A 21,840-nucleotide genomic window follows, 5' to 3' on the forward strand; every position below is an offset into this window, starting at 1 on the left:
GGATCACTTGAGTCCAGGAGTTCGACACCAGCTTGGGCAACATGGCGAGATGCCATCGCTAACAAAAATACAAAAAATTAGCTAGGCATGGTGGCGCACACCTGTAGTCCCAGCTGCTCAGGAGGCTGAGGTGGGAGAATCACCTGAGTCCAGGAAGTCGAGGCTGCAGTGAGCCGAGACTGTGCTACTGCACTCCAGCCTAGGTGATAGGAAAGAGACTGTCTCAAATAAATAAATAAATATAAAATAAAATAAACTGTTAGTCACAAAACCAACAGCAACAGGCTCTCTGTGGGGCTGCGCAGTGTGCAGGCTCACCATGCAGGTCTGAGAGCTGAGTGCACTTTCTTTGCTTTTTTCTTGTTTTTGAGACAGAGTCTCGCTCAGTCGTCCAGGCTGGAGTGCAGTGGCGCAATCTCGGCTCACTGCAAGCTCTGCCTCCCAGGTTCACACCTTTCTGCTGCCTCAGCCTCCCCAGTAGCTGGGACTACAGGCGCCCACCACTGCGCCCAGTTAATTTTTTTGCACTTTTAATAGAGATGGGGCTTCACTGTGTTAGCCAGGATGGTCTTGATCTCCTGACCTCGTGATCCGCCCATCTCGGCCTCCCAAAGTGCTGGGATTACAGGCGTGAGCCACTGCGCCCCGTCACTTTGTTTGCTTTAATTTCCACCTCCCAGTGGGTCAGGTCTCTGGGCCTCAATCTTTTCGTGTGCAAAATGGGAAAAACAACTCCCAGGGCTGCTGGGGGGAAATGTGTGGAATTTACATTCCGTGCATGCCTGGACTATAAACATTCCATAAAGATATAAAAACTCTATTAATTATATATACTTTAAATCTAAAGATTATTTGTAAAAATATCATATTCATGGAGATACTGAATTTTAACCTTGGTCTTTTCTCAGCCATAGCGCCAGGCCCTAAGCTGAATTAGAACATTCCTCTCTAAGCTAGTCTGAATTTTTAGCTGGGTGCCAAGAAAATTGCCTCTCGTCCTGCCCCCACAACAGGCTCTGGGCATGAAGGCCTGTCCAGCCTTCCTGGCTACCAGCAGCTTATGTCTCAGCCTCTGGCTGGCCCAGGTGGTCAGAGCTATTTAAAAAGTTGGGCGGGAGCTCAAGTCACAGCACATCCAGCTTTGGACCTCACGGGTCTCTGCCTGTTTCTGGAATGCGAGGACAGGAGCACTGGATGCGAGGAGGACAGCACTGGATGCTGGGGCTTTGCAGACTCTCCGCTCTTTCCCTCACCTAGGAGCTGGCTGGCATGGTCCACCTGACTCTGAGGACTCTGCCCATCTGGGGCCGGGTCCCTTCTGTGACCTGCTAAGGCCAGCACACGGGGAAAGAAGGCAAAGCCAGAGGCCACCCCACTGATGTGGCTTACGGGGTTCTGAAATGCTCCTCGCCCTACAATGCTCTATCCGCAGGATTCCAAATCCACCTTACCCCCTTCTAAAAACAGCTTTATTGGTTTTAAATAAAATGCAATAAACCGTACATATTTACCATGTGCCATGTGACATGCTCTGACATATGTACACACCCGCAAAACCATCACCACAATCAAGACAGTGAAAATATCCATCACCCAGTTTCTGCCTACCCTCTGCAATAAGCCCACGTTCCTACAGGAGCTTTCTGTCCCTGTAGATTAGCATGCATTTTCTAGTCTCCTTAAATGGAATCATATCGTATATACATTTTTCCCTTGGACTCTGTCACTCAGTAGAATTGAGATCTCTCTATGTTGTTATATGTATCCAGTTTGTGGATACATATAACATATGTATATGCTTTGTTACTGAGCAGGATTCCATTGCACAATATTACCAGTTTGTTTATTTTTTTATCTGTTGATGAGCCTTTGGGTCGATTCCAGTTTTTGGCTATTACAAATAAACTGCTAAAACCATGTATGTACAAGTCTTCATATGGATGTGTATTTCCTAGGTGAGTAAACTACTCAGAAGTGGAGCAGCTGGGTCTGATCTTACCCTATTTTAAAATCTTCATTTCCCCATGGTACTTACAATCCCCTAAAACAGCATACAATTTACTTTTTGCTATGTTGTTTGTTTGCTTTCTCCCTTCCCTCCCTGGCAGATGGTATTTTTGCAAAGTTGAACACAAACGTATCTCCCATGCCACATGCCTTTTATAGTGTGGGGTCTGGCCGGCCTGTCACCAATGGAAAGTGGCGGAAGTGATGCTAAGTGACTCCTGAGACTAGGTCATAAGAAGCCTGGCAGCTTGCACTTGGTTTCCTGGAGCCCTCTCTGTGGGAGCCCTGAGCTTCCATGTAGAAAGTCTGACTACCATGCTGAAGGCGCTGCAAATGGGCACGTGGTTGCCGGACCCAGCCGAGCCCAGCCATCCTGTCATGGCACCAGATATGTGAGTGAAGCCATCTTGGGTCATCCAGAGGAATAGCATGGAAGGGCCCCCACTGACACCATAGAGAACCTAAGAATCGCCTAGCTGAGCCCTGCAAAATTCCTGATTCACAAGATCATGAAATGTAAGAAAAATGGTGGTTGTTTTATGCCACTAAGATTTACAGGCAGTTTGTTACGCAGCAGTAGTGACTGGTACACCCTTCTAGAATGAAATCTCCACAAGAAAGGATCTTTGTCAATTCTGCCCACAGATATACCCCAAGTGCCCAGAACAAAGCCTGGCAAACAACAGGACTTCAACATGTATTTATTGAATGAATGAGTGGGATTCTAGTAATATTTTAGTTACATTAAAACAATGTCCACTTATGGAAAACTAGCACTGGTGCAGCAGTGAAGGATCTGTGTCAGACACAGAGCTTCAAATCCAAATGCTGAGACTCGCATGCTGTATGATCTTGGAGCCTCAGTTTCCCCAACTGTAAAGGCAGGGTGACCCCATCTATGTCATGGGGTGTTCTGGGGATAATGTGAAGAGAAGGCTTATGGCATGCTCAGGATAGGGCCGGCTCTGGGAGGTGCTCAATACGTTTTGCTAAATCTGAGTGACACCACAGTCCCTGTTCCCCACACCCCCTCTCCTGTGTTGCATTCAGTACCCCAAAGCCCTGCTACCTTCTTTGCTGACTGACCATGAGCAGGGGCTGCTCTACAAAAAGAGCTCACGGCTGGAACCAGTGGCTCCCGTCTGTAATCCCAGGACTTTGGGAGGCCACAGGGGACGAATCACTTGAGGCCAGGAGTTCGAGACCAGTCTGGCCAACATGGTAAAACCCCATCTCTACTAAAAATACAAAAATTAGCCAGGCATGGTGGCAGGTGTCTGTAATCCCAGCTACTCGGGAGGCTGAGGCAGGAGAATTGTGGGAACTTGGGAGGCAGAGGTTGCAGTGAGCTGAGATTGCGCCACTGCACTCCAGCCTGGGCGACAAGAGTGAGACTCCATCTCAAAAAAAAAAAAAAAAAGTTCCCTGTCTGAGGTCAGGAGCACATTCCCCTGGGAACCAAGCAGGGGTGAGGTGGATCAGGGTCAAGGCCTGTGTCAGACCTGACCCTGTGTCCACAGCCACCTTGGACCTGTGCTCAACTGAGCCAAGCTCAGACGCTGCAGAGCAAGAGTGCCCTGCACTGCCTCTGAGGCCACCTCTGAAGATGACCCTCCCCTGCTCACACCAAAGTTCTTCTCCTGGGATGGAGGCCAGTGTGGCTTTCATTTTCTTGCCACATTTTCAAGGTCGTGTCCTGACTCTGTCATGGCCAGGTAGGTACGAAGACCTGCACAGTGATGGAGGCCATGCTCCAAGCAAAACTTAATGGGGTCCTGGGCAAGGTCTTCTGAAAGGCATTTGGAGAGCCTGGCTTGATGAACACCGAGTCCTGTCCTCATTCTGCGGAATCCATCTCTGACCTTTCCTGGGAAGGGGCAGGGGAGGGGTGGATTAATTAAAATCTAAGGATCAGAGTGTGCAGCCTCTGCTCCTACCGTAAAGACAGCCTCTGCTGAAGCCGAGACCACTGGCATTTCCAGGGGCTGGAGTGTGCTCAATGCACTGCAGGGGGAAGGAGGATGAGACTGGGAGGAGGCAAGAAGAAAAACTTCTGTCTGGTGTGGCCAAGACAGTAAACTTGCAGCCTTTCTTCCCTGGGACCATTTCCAGAGCAAAGGCTGAAAATGCATTAAAACTCCTGGTACTGAATGGCGTGAACCTGGGAGGTGGAGCTTGCAGTGAGCCAAGATCGAGCCACTGCACTCCAGCCTGGGCAAGAGTGAGACTCCGTCTAAAAAAAAAAAAAACTCCTGGTGTCTCCAGGGAAGGGGGCCTCTGAAAGACACCTTCAGTTTGGAAAACAGACTCACTACTCACTAGGGATCAAGTTTTGGCTCCAAAACCTACTAGCTAGAAGGCCGTAGAAGAATTTCTTTTCTTTTCTCTTCTTTTTGAGACAGAATCTCGCTTTGTCGCCTAGGCTGGAGTGCCGTGGCGCAATCTTGGCCCACCACAACCTCTGCCTCCCGGATTCAAGCAAGTCTCCTGCCTCAGCCTCCTGAGTAGCTGGGATTACAGGCACGTGCCACCACGCTTGGCTAATTTTTGTATTTTTAGTAGAGACAGGGTTTTACCATATTGGTCAGGGTGGTCTCAAACTCCTGACTTCGTGATCCGCCCGCCCTGGCCTCTCAAAGTGCTGGGATTATAGGCGTGAGTCACCACATCCTGCCGGAAGAATTTCTTAACCTCTCTCATCCCCATTTTATAGATGGGGAAACGGAGGGTAACAAACACTACCCATCGAACAAGGGCTGTTGGGAGGATTGATGACTCACACAGGCAAACGAATGAAGAGAGTGCCTGGCAAATTCCGAGTGCTAAATACATGCTAGCCGAAATGATTATCACCCCAAAGCGATGCAGTATGTGTTCACACCTCAGTCTTCCCAACTACAAAATGGGCTTAACCTCCCCTCCCCAGAACAGGGAAGAGTTGAGCTCTGGTAAATGTTTCCAAAACAAGCATCAGATGGGCGTGGGTGAGTGCTAGAGGGTGTCTGTGCATTTGCAAACAGACCAGGCTTTCCGTTGTTCTCAGGATAAATGGGAGATGTCCATAATTAGAACCTTAAGACATCACGGAATCTACTAAGAAGCTGATCCAAGTGTTGAAGCAGACGCCGGAAAGGGCACATGTTAAGGAGGCTGTGTGGGGGACAGGGGCGCCTGTGGGAAGGCGCTGTCCTGGCTGCCTGCCCAACTCCCAGAGGGTCATGGACTTAGTGCTAAAAACCCCAGATGAGGACCAGGACATCAGTTCCTCGGGTGCAAAAAAGCCTACTGCATAAAAAGCAAAGGGGACAAAGTTTGTTGCAATATGTAGATTGTCAGTCACCAGAACCCCAGACTCTAGGGCGGGTTCTGGAAATAATTCTATTTAAAAGAATCTCTGTGTTGGACTGTGAGTCACCGGGCTGCCGAGGAGCCTGGCCTTGCAGAGCCCCGTCCATGTGATACAGGGCTTGGTCAGGTGGCTTGCTTTGGCCAATGAGATATCAGCAAGCATGACAAGCGATGTCTTTAAGGCACTTGTGCAAGGATCTTAACAGGAAAACTGGGTATACAGCAATGCTCTGTACTATCTTTGCAACTTTTCTGTAAACCTCAAACTACTCTCAAATTAAATGATGATGATTATTAATTATTTTTAAAAAGTACTTGTGGGCTGGGTGCGGTGGCTCATGCCTATAATCCCAGCACTTTGGGAAGCCAAGGAGGGTGGATCACTTGAAGTCAGGAGTTGAAGACCAGCCTGGCCAACATGGTGAAACCCTGTCTTTACTAAAAATGCAAAAATCAGCTGGGCGTGGTGGCGGGCACCTGTAATCCCAGCTACTCAGGAGGCTGAGGCAGGAGAATCGCTTGAACCCAGGAGGTAGAGGTTGCAGTGAGCCAAGATCATGTCACTGCACTCCAGCCTAGGTGACAGAGTGAGACTCTGTCCCCCCACGAAAAATAAAATAAAATAGAAAGTACTTGTGCATTAGGGCATGGATTTTTTTAAGGAATCCAGCTGCCCTCTGAAGCAGCCAGGGTTAGGGTGCTGAAAGCAAGTCCAGTGACAGCTATAACAGAACAACAGAGCCTGGGCACTTCTTCCAACTGACCATCAATTATTATCAACCGGATCAAAATGTGGAGTCTAAGTAGCCTTTAAGGGGGATCTCTTAACAATATTTAAAAGCAGCTGGTAGTATGTTAGGAAGACATTCTGTCTGTAGAGTTAAACTTTTTGGAAGCTTCCACTGAGTTCCGAGATTTACCAGTGAATAGTCTTCTACGTCAGGGCTGTGGGACCGAGGGGCTGGCTCAGGGTGGGCCCCATGCAGCAGCCCCGAAAGCCACCAGAATAAAGAAACAGCAGTAGCTTCAAGCATATGAATCACTGAAGAGGAACGTACACATTCAATGCCAGGTGATAAACTGCACAGAAAATGAACACGTCTTTGATGGAAGGAATGAGACTAAGAATGGAGTGCGGATGTGGGAAGGGACACAGGAAACATCAAGTAGCTTTTCAAACCCACACAGTGCTGTGGTGACAAGGATGTGTGTCTAAGAAAGCAAGTGGGCATGGCCGCCCCAGCACGGATGACACATCGTTCTATTCAACAGCCTCTCAGGCCACCTACTACCCCACCGTCTGCAGGCCTGGTGACATCTGCAAAGGCAGCCAGGGCATGGCTGCACCTGCTGGGAACTTTAGTCCCCCAGCCCCACCGACCCTGCTGGGCTTAAGACAGTCTTTGCAGCCTAGAACTCCTTGAAGCAGAAATGCCTACGGGATAGACTCTCATCTATGGGCCTGGTTGGCCACTTGGAAAAACAGGATTCAAGTAACATACACTGAGTGTGTCATAGGTTTCAGGCATATCTCTAGACTCTTGAGCAGGTCCTGGAATGCTCTGAACCGCAGGCATTGGCATAGGCTCTGGTGTAGGGAAGTTTTCAGGGAACATTTGGTGAATGAGCAAATTAAATAATAAAGTTGTGTTTCTTCCAGGAGCTCAGTGTAAGGCAGGTGACTCACTCTGTGGCAGGGAAAAGGCTCCCACAGGCCTTAGTCCTTCCAATAAGGAGAGGAAACTCCGTATCCTTTCTTCTCCTCCACACTCAGTCAGTGTCAGCCAACTCCACCCACCCTGTGCTGGCTGTTGTGTGCCCTGCAGGGGTCTCTAAAGGAAACAGATGACCCTCACATGTCCTAAGCCCTGAGACAGGGCAGTGTTTAGGGCTGACAAGTCCAGGGAAAGAGAGGGCCTGGTTCGTTTCCTATTCTTGTTGTAACAAAGTGACACAATGCAGTGGCTTCACATGGGGTCCCCAAGCCCCATGCCATGGACTGGTACTGGTCCCTGGCCTCTTAGGAAGCAGGCTGCACAGCAGGAGGTGAGGAGCGAGTGAGTGAAGTTTCATCTGTATTTACAGCTGCTCCCCATCGCTCACATTACTGCCTGAGCTCCACCTCCCGTCTGATCAGCAGCGATGGCATTAGATTCTCATAGGAGCGTGAACCCTCTTGTGAACTCTGCATGTGAGGGATCTAGGGTGTGAGCTCCTTATGAGAATCTAATGCCTGATGATCTGTCACTACCTCCCATCACCCCTAGATGGGACCACCTAGTTGCAGGAAAACAAGCTCAGGGCTCCCACTGATTCTACATTAGGGTGAATTGTATAATTATGTCATTATATATTACAATGTAATAATAATAGAAATAAAGTGCACAAGAAATGTAATGCATGTAATGCACTGGAATCATCCCCAAACCATCCCCCAACTCCAGGAACCTGGTCTGTGGAAAAATTCTCTTCCATGAAACCGATCCCTGGTGCCCAAGAGGTTGGGGACTGCTAGCTTAACATAACACAAATTAATTAACACAAATGAATTTTCTTATAGTAGTTCTGGAGGTCACAGGTCTAAAATGGGTGTCACTGGGCTAAAACCCTGGTGTTGGCAGGGCTGCCTTTCTTCTGGAGGCTCTAGGGAAAGTCTGTTTCCTTGCCTTTCCCAGCTTCTAGAGGTCGCCTGCACTCCTTGGCTTGCAGCCCCTTCCTACCTCTTAAAAGCCAGCAACAATGTGTCAAGACCCCACATTGAATCCCTCTGGCCTCTGCTCCTCAGGTCACATCTCCTCTGATTCTCTCTTCTGCCTCCCCGTCTACTTTCAAGGACCCTTGTGATCCACTGGGCCCACCAGAGACTCATCCCAGGGACATCTGATTGGCAACCTTCGTTCCCCTTTGCTGTGTGACCTAACTCATTCACAAGTCCCAGGAATTAGGCTGGGAACATCTTTGGGAGAGGGGGACATCATTATTCTGCCAACGACAGGCCCTGAGCCCATTGGGCAGGGAAGCTGGTACAGAAAGCTGCCTAGAGGATGCAGAGCCTGAACCTAGACCAGGCGGAAGAGTGACCATCTGGAGGCTGGGGGAGAACAAAATACAAATGCAGAGACCTTGAGGGGACAGAAGGGAGGTGATACCATCGGCACATCCAGGAGCCACACAGATGTAACCACACCACCATGCGCCAGAAAGACAGTGACCAGGCTGCAAAGAGAGGGAGAGGGAGGGAAATGAAAATGGGGACATCCTAAAACACCACACTTCACATAGTGACTCCTGCTGAAAAGCTCCAAGGTCCCTGAGCTTCTGGTGTGACTGTTGAGTTCACCGTGACCATCGCCCACCATCTGCCTAAAGCAAAGCCTCAACATCAGGTGTCCCTTCCCACCTCCATGTACAGACTAGTCTTCCAGCCTTTGTTCAAGCCATTTTCCCCCAGTAATACATATGTGGGAGCCGGGTGCAGTGGCTCATGTCTGCAATCCCAGCACTTTGGGAGGCTGAGTCGGGCAATCATCTGAGGTTAGGGGTTCGAGACTACCCTGGCCAACACGGTGAAACCCAGTCTCTACTAAAAATACAAAATTAGCTGGGTGTGGTGGCACACGCCTGTAGCCCCAGCTACTCGGGGGGTTGAGACAGGAGAATTGTTTGAACCCAGGAGATGGAGGTTGCAGTGAGCCGAGATGGCACCACTATTCTCCAGCCTGGGTGAGACAGAGCAAGACTCCGTCTCAAAAGAAGAAAAAAAAAAAAATGGGTAAAATACCCATTTCAAAGCGCAAATTAGACCAGAGGATTTTAACATAGCAGAGTACAAAGGATTAGGTTTCAGATACGCACTGCAATGAACCTTCAAGAAACTACCACTGAGTTTTAGCATGGTATCAGAGAACACTCACAATTATCTAACAAGGCAATTAATATGATCCTTTCTTTTCCAGCTATTAATACAAAACTGTGTACGCCAGATTTTCAACCAAAACAACAATCCTACTAGACAGACGGAGCAGAGATGAGAATTCAGCACTCTGCTGTGAAGCCAGACACCAGTGAGTTTTACAAAAATGTTTAAAACACAGTGCTGCTCTTCTCATTCAAATCTGTTTGGGAAAGTACAGCTACTTCTCATGAAAAGATAACTGTATTGGTGGGGCAAGGTATCTCACGCCTGTAATCCCCCAGCACCTTGGGAGGCCAAGACGGACAGATTGCTTAAGGTCAAGAGTTTTTGACCAACCTAGGCAACACGGGGAAATCCTGTCTCTGCTAAAAATACAAAAATTAGCCGGGCGTGGTGGCAGGTGCCTGTAGTCCCAGCTACTTGGGAGGCTGAGGCACGAGAATCACTTGAACCCAGAAGGCGGATGTTGCAGTGAGCCAAGATCATGCCCCTGCACTCCAGCCTGGGTGACAGAGTGAGACTATCTCAAAAAAAAAATAAAAAAAAGAAAAGAAAAGAAAAGAAAAAGATACTGTACTCATATTAACATATAATGAATTTATTATGATGATTTTAAAATAAATTACTGAAGATTTACATCCTTTTTCTAGTTTTAATTTTGAAAACATTAATACTGCTTGAAAACATCACTTTTGTTCATTAAAAATGAACAAAAGCTCTTTGGGGTCTTCAATTCTGTAAAGGTGTAAAGTGGTCCTCAGACCAAAAAGCTTAAGAAATGCGTCTTACGAAAATAAACAGATTTACACACACGGATCTTTATGACAGAGTTCTGTAATGACAAAAACACAAACAAAAAGAGAGAGAAAAAAAGTAGGAACCACTTAAATGTCTCATAATAGGGAAATGGCTAAATAAATTATGGTATCTCCATTTGGTAGAACATTATGTAGTCATTAAAAATTATGTTTTCAAAGAGTATTTATTGTTGTGGGAACACGCTCAAAACACTTGACATGCTGTTAAGAGATCTGAAAAGGAATGAAGCAAATTTTCACTATTATTGTTTCTGTGCTGCCTGATTCGTGGGGAAATCATGAAATTGAGGAGGCCTGAGGAAATCAACAGATACCCCAAAGGGGTCCCCCAGGCTACACGCTTACCACATGTGCCAGGCAGGGCTCATGCAGTAGATACATAAGATGACATCACTGATGAGGTAGGCTTGGTGGCTCATGCCTGTAATCTCAGCACTTTGGAAAGCCGACCCGGGCAGATCGCTTGAGCCCAGGAGTTTGAGAACAAACCGAGCAACATGGCAAGACTCCGTCTCTACAAAAAAAATACAAAAATTAGCCAGGCATGGTGGTATGTGCCTGTAGTTCCAGCTACTCTGGAGGCTCATTTGAGCCCGGGAGGCAGAGGCTGCAGTGAGCTGAGATTGCTCCAGTTCACTCCAAGCCTGGATGACAGAGTGAGACCCTGTCTCAAAAAAAAAAAAAAAAAATAATAATAATCTATATATATTTTAAACAATCATTCAGGTTTCTGCCTTTAAGCTCATGATGAGACCAAAATTCAAAACCGAACTTTCCCACGCTCATTTCCAAAGAAACAAAGGAATCTTCTAAGCTCCCGTTCTTCCCAAACACGATTCTTTTCATTGCTTTTGTGTTGTAACCGCAGACTGATGTTTTGGGTGCCTGCTTGAGTTTTCGGGTCTCATTCAAACACAAGACAGTGGGGGAGTTAGTTGGAGAGGGAATCTGCCAGGGGGTAAGTCTTTGGAGGCTTTGCTTTTTCCCACGTTAGGGACACTGGATGTTAACAAGTGTCGCCCAACATCTGCTGCTTGCTCGGCTTGTGCGTTCATTCCCCCTCTCCTCATTATAGGCATATAAATCCCTTTCCATGCCCTGGACTCCTTCTCCCACATCTGTCTGCAATTTACTCACCATGTGCTGTGGCTGGTGAAGCAGCTTATTTATGACTTTGTAGAATTCCAGGCAGGATGCTCGTGGCGGCTGAAGGTGCCCATCTCACTGCCTTTCAGGAATGCTGCTACCTTGAGCTTGGATGGGCTCGGGGGGTTCTCAGGTCTGGACCACCCCTCATGAGAATCAGACAAACAACATCTCCAAGCAGATCTCAGTATTGGCACCAATGGTACTACACACCAGGCCATGCACTTTCTACCTCAATCTTCACAACAACCCTATGAAGTGGCTACTGTTTATCAGTCCCAATTATAAGAAACACAGGCATTGTTACTATTACTCTCGGCAAAGGAATAATGGGGCAGGGAGGTTAAAGAATGCATCCAAGCTCTAGAACCAGAAATACCACTTGACCCAGCCATCCCATTACTGGGTATATACCCAAAGGATTACAAATCATTCTACTATAAAGACACATGTACACGTATGTTTATTGCAGCACTATTTACAATAGCACAGACTTGGAACCAGCCCAAATGCCCATCAGTGACACACTGGATAAAGAAAATGTGGTACATAATACATCATGGAATACTATGCAACCATAACAAAAGAATGAGTTCATGTCTTTTGCAGGGACATGGATGAAGCTGGAAACCACCATTCTCAGCAAACTATCACAGGAACAGAAAACCAAACACTGCATGTTCTCACTCGTAAGTGGGAGTTGAACAATGAGAACACATGGACACAGGGAGGGGAACATCACACACTGGGGCCTGTTGAGTGGTGGGTGCAAGGGGAGGGATTGCATTAGGACAAATACCTAATGCATGCAGGGCTTAAAACCTAGATGACAAGTTGATAGGTACAGCAAACCACCATGGTACATGTATACTTATGCAACAAACCTGCACGTTCTGCACCTTTATCCCAGAACTTAAAGTAAAATAAACAAGTAAAAACAAAAGAATGCATTCAAGCTCACACAGCTAATAAGTGGTAGAGGTGGGATTCAAGCCCAGATCTGATTTGAGTCTGCTGTCACCACCACTGAAGTGAGAATGGCTTCTGTCTCTCGCATCCAGGCCAACTTCCTTCCCCGTAACCACACCCAGAGGGAAGATGAGGCGTGTCTGTGCAGCGGGAAGAAGTCCCTGCCGCTAATTGGCTCTGTCACCTTGGTCAAGTTATTTACTTTCCCTGAACCTCATTCAGGCGTCTCCACCTGAGAAACAGGGTTTCCAGCTCCTGGCAGGATTGAGGTGAATGGTAGATCACGTGCTTAGAACGGTGTTGGCACCCAGTAGGTGCTCAATAAAGCTTCCTTTTCATGAATACTGACAAGTCCTTGTTGCTTATATTAATATTCCTACAAAGGGGTAGATCTCTGCATCCCTGGGCAAGGCCAAAGATCTTTGGTGGTGGATAAGAAAATCTTACAGCACAGACTTAGGAAAGATTGCCTGTACAGCTCTGTGCCTTGTGGGCTAAAGAGAGAAGGATGTACATTATCATAACGGCGGGAACTATCTATCACCTTTCCAGGCATTATCTCCTTTCATTCTCACAACCTCCTGCAAAGCCACCGTTAATGTCCCATCACTCAGATCAGGAAACTGAGGTTTGGAAAGGCTAGGTTGTACATCCCAGTAGCTGGGGATGGTCGTGTAAGTGAGCCTTTGCTTAACCCCCAGCCCATCCCTCTAGGCCCAGGAACCGCTAAGGGAGGTTTTTCTCTTCCTCGCAGGTCCAGAAGAGCATATAGGGGTGAAAATCCTGTCGCTGGTCAAAGACGTGGAGGTCAGCGTCTCTGTCCCTGGGACACAGAGTGGGAAAGGTGACTGAGCAGCATCTGGCTGCTTCCTGAGCCACTCTGTACTCTCTACTACATGATAAAGCTTCACAAGACCAAACGACAACAGCTTGCACAGCCTGGGCCCAGCAGCACTTGCTTGTGGGAGATTCTCGAGACTTGGGTCTCCATCCTGATGAAGGAGAATGGATATTACAGGATCCTGGGAAACTGGGCATGGAGGATGGCTCACACAGATCTGCCTAGATTGCCGGGTGGCTGCATAGAGGCAAAGTGTGCCTGCTTGGCAAAATGACTTCCCAGGCATGCCATGTCAGCTGGGCCACAGTGCTCCCCAAAGTCCACTGCAGCTTCAAAAGACCACCCAAAACGCTGCCGCCATGGCCCCACCAGAAACAAGACCCCAGAAGAAGAGGGTCATCTACCTGCCTTGGAGAGCAACATGTACCGCTGAAAAGAACATTTGTCAAGAGCGCTGTGACACTCTGGATACAAGCTCACCCTCAACTGAGGACTTCCCAGGCTTTCCGGGGGATGGTCAGCTTGGCACTGGACAGACAGCCTTCTTGGCCTGCTGTCCACATCACACCTTTTGTCGGGGAATTGGCTCTGACTGAGCCAATTAACTGTCCAGCAAAATCCATTCTTCCTTTTACCCTGTTAGAGTCCTAGCTGGGACAAGGCCACGCAGCTAGAAACTACATTTCCCAGAACCCTCTGCATCTAGGAATGGTCATACGACCAAGCTCTTACAAAGGCAAATCTCTGGCCCTCGATGCTGGCTCTTTTCCTGGGGTCTCTCATGGACCGAGGGGAAAACATACACCCAACCAGACTCAAATGCTCACTGGCGGGTGGTTAAGGAAGAAACAGATTCTTTAAGCCTCTGTGTTTTGGGGTCTCTTTGTTATAGCAGCATGGTATTAACCTAATTAATAAACCTGCTTTAGCTTCAGAAACAACATTTTTAAAGAGGATTCATTGTTCTAGTGAATGATAAGTGGAAAGCAGGTTGCAAAGCTTTATTGTCTTTTCTAGAAGCAAAGACACTGAGGGGCTTAAGAGAATCAGTGCAGACCCCTAAGGCCATGTTTTCCCCAGATGTTTCATGCCTGAGTTCTCCAAGCACTGTGGAGTCCATTGACAGGTTACATGATGGCTTCCAACCTTTCTCAAATAACCAGCTGAGACCCTTCTTCCAGCCCGACAGAATGTGGGCAGGTGCCTCCTGGGACAGAGGGATGTGGGTCCCTCCAGGGAAACCAGGCTGAGCATGTGGACACCAGTTTCCTCATCTCCTAAATTAATTTCTGGCTGAAGACACACCAGCCACATGGTAGTTACAGGTCTGTGGTCCTTGTCTTCAAGAGACCTCCTGGGACACTACACCATGTCGTCTTCCAACTCCTTCCTCTGGGGCCAGGAGAGCCCATCATGGTGAGCAAGAGGGACGCATGGGACACAGACATGTCCTCCAGCAGAGAAACCAGTGTAGCCGCACTGTGCTCTGAGTGGAGGCACCGAAGGACCCCAAGGGTGCTGGGTAAGAGAGACTCAGCTGCTGGGCCAGCATCCTGGTCCAGCCAAGATACCCACCCACTAATCACACCCCAGAGGGAGGCACCTCACATCCAGCCATATGGGCAATGTGTGATGGTCACACTGGAGGACGGAATGGCATCTGCACCCACCCCACAAGATGCAGAATTCCACTTGAAGAAGGGACAGGGCAGCCGTGGCTGGAGGTGGGTGCTGGGAGACCCCTGTGTCCATCTGCGTCACTTCCCCTGCATGGGGAGGACCCCAGATCCCTGGGGCCTGCGCCCCCAGCAAAGGAACCGCCGCTGACTCATCACTCACCCTGCAAGGCTTCTTTGGCTCTGGCTAGCTCCTGCTCCTTCTGGGCCAGCTGGACCCTGAGCTCGGTGGCCGAGAGGACCTCGGAGGACTTGCCGCCCTGTGACTCCTCCAGGTCCTTCGCCAACATCTCCTTCATCTGCCGGAGAAGGTGAACTTCCTCCTGGAGCCGCGACACTTCTTCCCGCAGGAGCACTAGGGGAGAAGGGCACAGGGTTAGAGGACAGGAACGTCGGCTGCCGCTCATTCGCGTTTTCTGGGGATGGTTTGAGGTTGCTTTGGCTTTTCTGTTTGCTCTGCGTTCAGGGCCTTTCCTACATATGTGAAGGGAGGAGAAAACCTCGAAACAACTGCCTTATTCCAAAGAGCCCCAGCGCCAATTTTAGGCCCCACCCACAGTCTGCAGAGCACACCTAGTGAGACCCCCCACCCGCCACCACGACTCCCGAGGAATCCACTGCCGCTGTCCTGCACTCAGAATGTCCACTCCAGTCGCTGACGGTCTTAGGAGTGAGCATCATAACCACTAGCCAACAGTATGCTGAGTTGAGTTTCATATGCATTATCTCATTTAAGCCACCAAAACCTTCAGATGCAGGGACCATCATAATCCCATTTTACAAATTAGGACCTCGAGGCCCAGAGAGATTAAGTAACTCCAGGTGGTCATAAAGTTAGTGCGTAGCAGAGCTGGGATTTGAACCAAGGCCTGGCTGACTCCACAGCTCAGACTCCCAGTCTCATGCTTGGGAAACACCCATAGAAAGACATATTCAACACATTTTGCAAAACACATAACCTTGAGGAGCTGAGCACTGTGTACAAACAGAACTTATGCATTTGCAACGGACTGTCCTGCAGGAAAATAGGGTCTAATGAGCAGTGACAAGGTGACACCGTGGACAGAGGTTTCTGCAGCACTTAAATCCAACCCTATGTACAGTGAGGCCCCAGAAATGGGGCCAAGGAGAACACGCAGGCCCTGGGTGCTGGAAGGGACCCAGAAGGTATGTCACCCTCTCAGAGTGACAGCCATGTCAACCCAGGTGCTGTCAGCTTCTCAGTCCTGTGGGCAGATAGACACACCCACACCCAGGTCAGCTCACCTGGGCAACGGTGAAAACAGAACTGCTAAGGGGTGCTAGAGGCAATCAGGCTGTGCACAGGCGCCAGGCTACGTACACCTCTGCATAACTCTTAGGAGAGCGCATTAAGAGAAGGAGCAAACCTCACTTAGGAGACGGTGGAAGGACACGCTGAAATATTCATTAAGCAGGTCCCCTTGAGAATGAACAGATGAAGGCGCCACACTCACCAGCCTCGTGCTGGCCACTGGGCCACCCCCACCCTCTGCACACTGCCTTCCCCTTCCTTCCCTCATTTTACATCACAGAGGGACCTGGCGAGGGGACAAGGGCAGCCCTGGCTGGGGCCAGGCCTCTGCCTACATCCTCTCTCTCTTCCCACCTACAGCCACACTCGTCCCCCTCTCTACAATATGCCGCACTCTTTCCAGCATAGCGCTTTTGTCTCCGCAGTGCCCTCCACCTGAACACCCTTTCCTGGTTCTTCCTGTGGCTGCCTCCTCATTGTGACACAAGCGTCCACTCCACATCACCTGCGTGGAAGGGCCTTCTCTCACCACCCTGTGTGATGCTCTATTTATCTGTCTCCTTCCCAAACTCAATGTGGGCTCCAGGGGCGGGTGGGGGTGCAGGGCTGTCTGTGTCCATCACCGCTATGGTGGAAGCTCAGCACACTCTGCCCCGCCGCTCTGCGCCCTGCCACCCTGCGCCCCGGCCTCCTTCCTCCTCGCTCTTTCTCTGCAGTACCCGTCAGCGCCTGTCATGCCCTGTGGATCTGTTTATCTACAGGCTGGCTGTAAGACCCAGGAGGGCAGGAACTTGAGTCTGTGTTGTCCACGGCCGCATCCTCGTGCCTAGAACAGCACCTGGCACCTGGTCACCCTTGAGAATGAACAGACGAAGGCGCCACACTCACCAGCCTTGTGCTGGCCACCAGGCCATCCCACCCTCTGCACGGACTCCTCCCCTCCCCACACTGCCTTCCCCTTCCCTCCATTCCACATCACAGAGGGACCAGGGGAGGGGCCAAGGGCAGCCCTGGCTGGACCGGACATGTGCAGGTAGAGCCAGGAGCGTCCCTGCTGCTAAAAGGGGATGTGTACTCCCTGGAGGTCCGGTGCACAGTCCTCTCCCATGAGGGTCATGGAAAGGGCATGGCTGGGGGCACAGCTTTGGAGTCACCAGGTCTCCAGCCAGGCATGTGGTGGCTGATGAGCAACTCCCTCCCTGCTGAGCCTCGGACACTGCACCTGTTAAACAGGTCTAACCCTCATTGGCTGTGAGGCTCCTCGGAGGCATTGGAAGTGTCCCTCCTCATAAAGGAAATGCTCCATGTACGCAGCAAGTGCCCTGGGTACACAGGAAGTGCTCCATGTACACAGGAAGTGCCCTGGGTACACAGGAAGTGCTCCATGTACACAGGAAGTACCCCATGTACATATAATAGAAGTGCTCCGTGAATGCCATGTACAGAGAAGGTGCAATAATGGTCATGCACTGCCCCTTCCTAGATGCCCTACCCTTGCCATCAGTGCCTGCTGGCAATCTCTAAGGCATTACAACCCTCTGGACTCCCTAGGGATCCACTGGCCTCGAGGCTGAGTGGGCAGAGCCAGGTCCAGGAGAGGGGGCAGGTAGAGGGGGAGCAGGGCTGAGCCCTGAGGATGGAGCACCTCTCTCCCACCAGCCGCCTTGGGAAAAGGTGGTGGCAACTCCAGTCCCTATTCCCTCGTTCATCTCACATCACTTCCTGAGGCCACGATGGGCCCCGCCACCCCTCTAAGGAGAGGAGGCCTCCCAGGGTACCTCCTTGCCCTCCCAGCTCCTCCTAACCTGAGTCCTTCCTCCCCACAGAAGCCCAAGAGCGCCTCTGAGGTGCAAGGCACATCTCACTTGGCCCCGACAGCCTCCCCGCCCCGCTTGGAATATTAGCTGCCTCTTCAGCCCTGTCTGAGGCCTCCTTCAGGCTGATGGCTTCTCTCAGTTCTGGAAGGCGCTAGACTCGCTACACTTCAGGGCCTCCGCAGAGCTGTGACCTGCCTGGGAGCTCCTGTCCCCTCTTCACAGTTTCCTTCCCATCAGTCTGTCTCAGCCTCACTATCACAGTCTCAAGAGACCTAAAACGGCTCCGATCCTGTCCAGTTTTGTCAACAGCACAGCAGGCAACCCGGACAAAACCCCGTAGCGACATGGAGGCTCACTCACTCCCCAGCTATGTGCTCAGTGGACACAGGATCCAAGAGCAGGGCCCGATCGCATATCCTGCTCTGTCTCCTTCACCATCAGGTCTCAAGTGCTGGAAACAGTGTCTGTGCAACACATCAGGGGCACTCGGTGACGTCTGTCGAACGCCTCCATCCACCTAACATGGAGAGGTCCCTGCCCATACCACGCGTGGCTCTGGGCACGGGGGCACTGGGGTGAAAGCCCCAGATAGGCCCCACTCTCAGGTTAGTGCTCCTGGATCCCACCATCAAAGGACCCCCAAACCTCATGTGCCACGGAGGCAGCCCAGGAACTGCCCAAGTCTCTTAGCAAAACTCCTAAGTAGGAGGTTTGCTTTTGGGGCCACACCCCTGCCCTCTTTCTGGGTAAACATTTGGGGCCCACCTACACTCCAGGCCAGGAAAGAGAAGGGAAGACTCCTAGCCTCAAGAAGCCTCCAGCAAATAGACGCACATACAAAGAAACAGAAGACGGAAGGGGCCACATGTACTTGGAGCACTCAGACACCCTTGAGAAGTTGGTGGCATTCCAGATGGACCCTAGAGGATGCGACTGGGGAAGGAGGAAGTGGTGTGAGCAAAGGCAGCTGCAAAGCTGGAGGGTCCTGAGTGACCAGGAAATGGGTGCCAGGTGAGGAAGAATGGGAGGAAGGCTGGAGAGGTCAGATTACAAAAGGCTCAGCCCCAACCACCCCTCGGCGCTCCTGCCTCAACTCACTATCTCTAGCAGTCACCAAGGCTGGAATTTTCTCCTCTTGATCAATATTCTACAATCTTCCATCCTGCCAGGGTCCCTGTTCCCTACTCGACTGTCACTAAGAGTCTATTTCACAATAAGGTGTGAGTGACTGCTAACAGTATGTCCGTTGTCACACAGGTAGAAGAGGCAGGTTTGTTTTTGCTTAATTTTTTGTTTTTTTGAGATGGAGTTTCACTCCTGTTGCCCAGGCTGGAGTGCGGCAGTACAATCTCGGCTCACTACAACCTCTGCCTCCCAGGTTCAAGCAATTCTCCTGCCTCAGCCTCCCAAGTAGCTGGGATTACAGGCTACAGGCCCACCACCATGCCCGGGTAATTGTTTGTATTTTTAGTAGAGACGGGGTTTCACCATGTTGGCCAGGCTGGTCTCGAACTCCTGACCTCAGGTGATCCACCTGCTTTGGCCTCCCAAAGTGCTGGGATTACAGGTGTGAGCCACCATGCTGGGTCTTTTTTTCTTTCTTTCTTTTTTTTTCAGTGATTTCTGGGTCTCCTCCAACCACCCAAGGAAGCCACCAAGATTGTTTACTGTTGTCCAGGAAGAAGGCAAAGGATTCCAAGACATTTGGCTTCAAACCTAGGCCTGGCCAGGGCCTCGTCTTGACTTTGCACAAGCCTCATGTCACTTCTCTGGGTCTCTGTTGTCGTGTATGCTGCACAGATGCCACCCACTTAGGGTTGCCAGAGTAAGCAAAACAAAACAAAGTCATGTCAAACAAACACCCCTAGACGCATAGATCTGAATTTCAGATAAACAACAAATCATTTTCAGTGTATGTCCCAACTACTGCATGGAACATACCTATATTAAAAATTGATTCATCACGTATCTGAAATTTAAATTTAACTGGGCGTCTTGTGTTTTATTGCAGCAGTGCTACTCCCATCTCATGGGGATTTTGACACCATGAAATGGGACAACCAGGGGAGCGGGCTTTGCCTGAGCACTGCACAGGAGGGAGGCGGGGCAGACACAGGAAGGGCCTCTGCCAGGGTCTTCTCTGCACCCTGCACTCAGATGAGAGCAGAGAGTGAGATGGAGCTGGGTGCCATGTGCCTTTCTCTTTGGCTAACAGTGGCAAAGGCAGTTTTTTTTCCCTGCGCGCTTCTTAACAGGTGTATCTGATGCCTAAGCCCCACCCCTCCAGTCAGGCTGTGAATAAGCTGATGGGAGCCTCGAGGGCGGGTCACCAGGTGCGGCACCTGCAGGAGCCAAGTCTTAGGAGACCAGGCTGGAAAAACAACTCCATGGAAAGAGAGAGGCTTATCGGAGCTTGCTAACTGCACCTGCCCCAGCTGGGTGTGGAGGCCCAGGTCTCGCATCCCCCAGACTCTTCCAGGAGTGGAGACAACCCTGGGACTGCAATTTCAGCCTAAGCGCCAAGAGCACAGCCTCTCAATTTACCAGTTCTGGGGCCACCAGGAGGCACTTCTCCTCCCTGGGCCTCGGTGACCTCACCTGTAAAACAGGGGAAATGGGAACAAATAAGACACGTGTAAAGTGCTTACATGTGCCTGGCACACTGAGCACTGTGTCCACAACTCATCTTCCCCTCTGCAGACGGGACCAACCACATTTCTGAAGAAACAATAAAGAAGCTGCCATTGGAAGACTTGCGTTTCTTCCTCAGAGGAACTATTACGTTGCTGTGTGACCTTGGGCCAGTCACTGTCTCTCACAGGCTGGAGTGCAGTAGTGCGATCTCAGCTCGTTGCAAGCTCTGCCTCCCGGGTTCACGCCATTCTCCTGCCTCAGCCTCCCGAGTAGCTGGGACTACAGGCGCCCGCCACCACGCCCGGCTAATTTTTTGTATTTTTAATAGAGACGGGATTTCACCGTGTTAGCCAGGATGGTCTCGAGCTCCTGACCTCGTGATCCGCCCGCCCGGCCTCCCAAAGTGCTGGGATGAGAGGCGTGAGCCACCGTGCCTGGCCACAGGTGACTATCTTACGGACAAATTAATTAAAATGAAAAACTCAGTTTCTCTAGCCACATTTTGAGTGCACCCACGTGGCTAGGAGCTAAGGTAAGGGACAGTGCAGATCCAGACCGCTGCCATGACTGCACGGAGCTCTCCTGTTGGCGCTGGGCTAGAGGGTGTGAGATGAAGATGGTATTTGTTAAGCATCTGGAACAGCTCAGGCTGGTGACCCAATGACAGGAGAAAGCCATTTGCCAAAGGCAAGACAGCTACTGAGGAAGGAGTCATCCTTTCTGGAGAAAACTTTCCTGGCCTTTGCCCAAGGACAAAAACCCCCAAAGACTGATTGGGTACCTTTCTGCTGATGCTGGGGAACCGCAGTGCCCTCAGGCCTCTGAGTAGAGGGGCCCAAAATCCATGGACTTAGCAGAGTTCTCTTGGCCATAGTAGCAGGAAGTAAACATTGTCTGGGAAACAGTGGCCTCCTGCTGCAGGGAGCCAACTGTTACCAATGGTGCTACTCTCGGGGGGGACAAGGATACCAGCAGGCAGGCCATGCCGCAGGTCCCCGGGGCCTCCTCCCCAAGGGAAAGGGAGTGTGGGGTACCCACTCAGAGGAAAAGTCCATACCAGGTGGCAGAGGGAGCTGGGGCAGACCCTCGCCCTTCTGTAGCCCATCTCCTTTAGTTTGCAAAAGCAACGAGTCCCACTTTTTAAAAATGCTGTTTTCCAGCTTCCCTTTCAACTAGGGTTGTCCATGTGACACACTTTTGGCCAGTGAGTTGCAGAAAAAAGTCCCTTAAGAGAACCGACCCTTACAAAAATAGGGCTTTACCTCTTTCTCCACCTTTCTCCACCTTCTCCACTTCTGGAAAGTGGACTTAATGGCTAGAGCTACAGCAGCCACTTAAAACAGAAGGCAACCTCTAGGACTGCTAAGACTCTGGGTGACTTGTAGGTGTGTAAAC

At 50.2% G+C, this 21,840-nt stretch overlaps 1 protein-coding gene across 2 annotated transcripts in view; it reads right to left on the reverse strand.

Moving 5' to 3' along the window:
• KAZN (kazrin, periplakin interacting protein) overlaps positions 1 to 21,840 on the reverse strand; it is a 511,204-nt gene that overhangs the window by 137,295 nt on the left and 352,069 nt on the right. For both annotated transcript variants that reach the window (XM_033228238.1, XM_033228237.1), the window contains exon 2: positions 14,885 to 15,076. In XM_033228238.1, coding sequence (XP_033084129.1) covers positions 14,885 to 15,076 — 192 coding nt within the window. The remainder of the gene's footprint in view (positions 1 to 14,884; positions 15,077 to 21,840) is intronic.

This window comes from Trachypithecus francoisi, unplaced genomic scaffold (assembly GCF_009764315.1).
Source record: "Trachypithecus francoisi isolate TF-2019V2 unplaced genomic scaffold, Tfra_2.0 Lachesis_group12, whole genome shotgun sequence".
Classification (NCBI taxonomy): Eukaryota; Metazoa; Chordata; class Mammalia; order Primates; family Cercopithecidae; genus Trachypithecus; species Trachypithecus francoisi.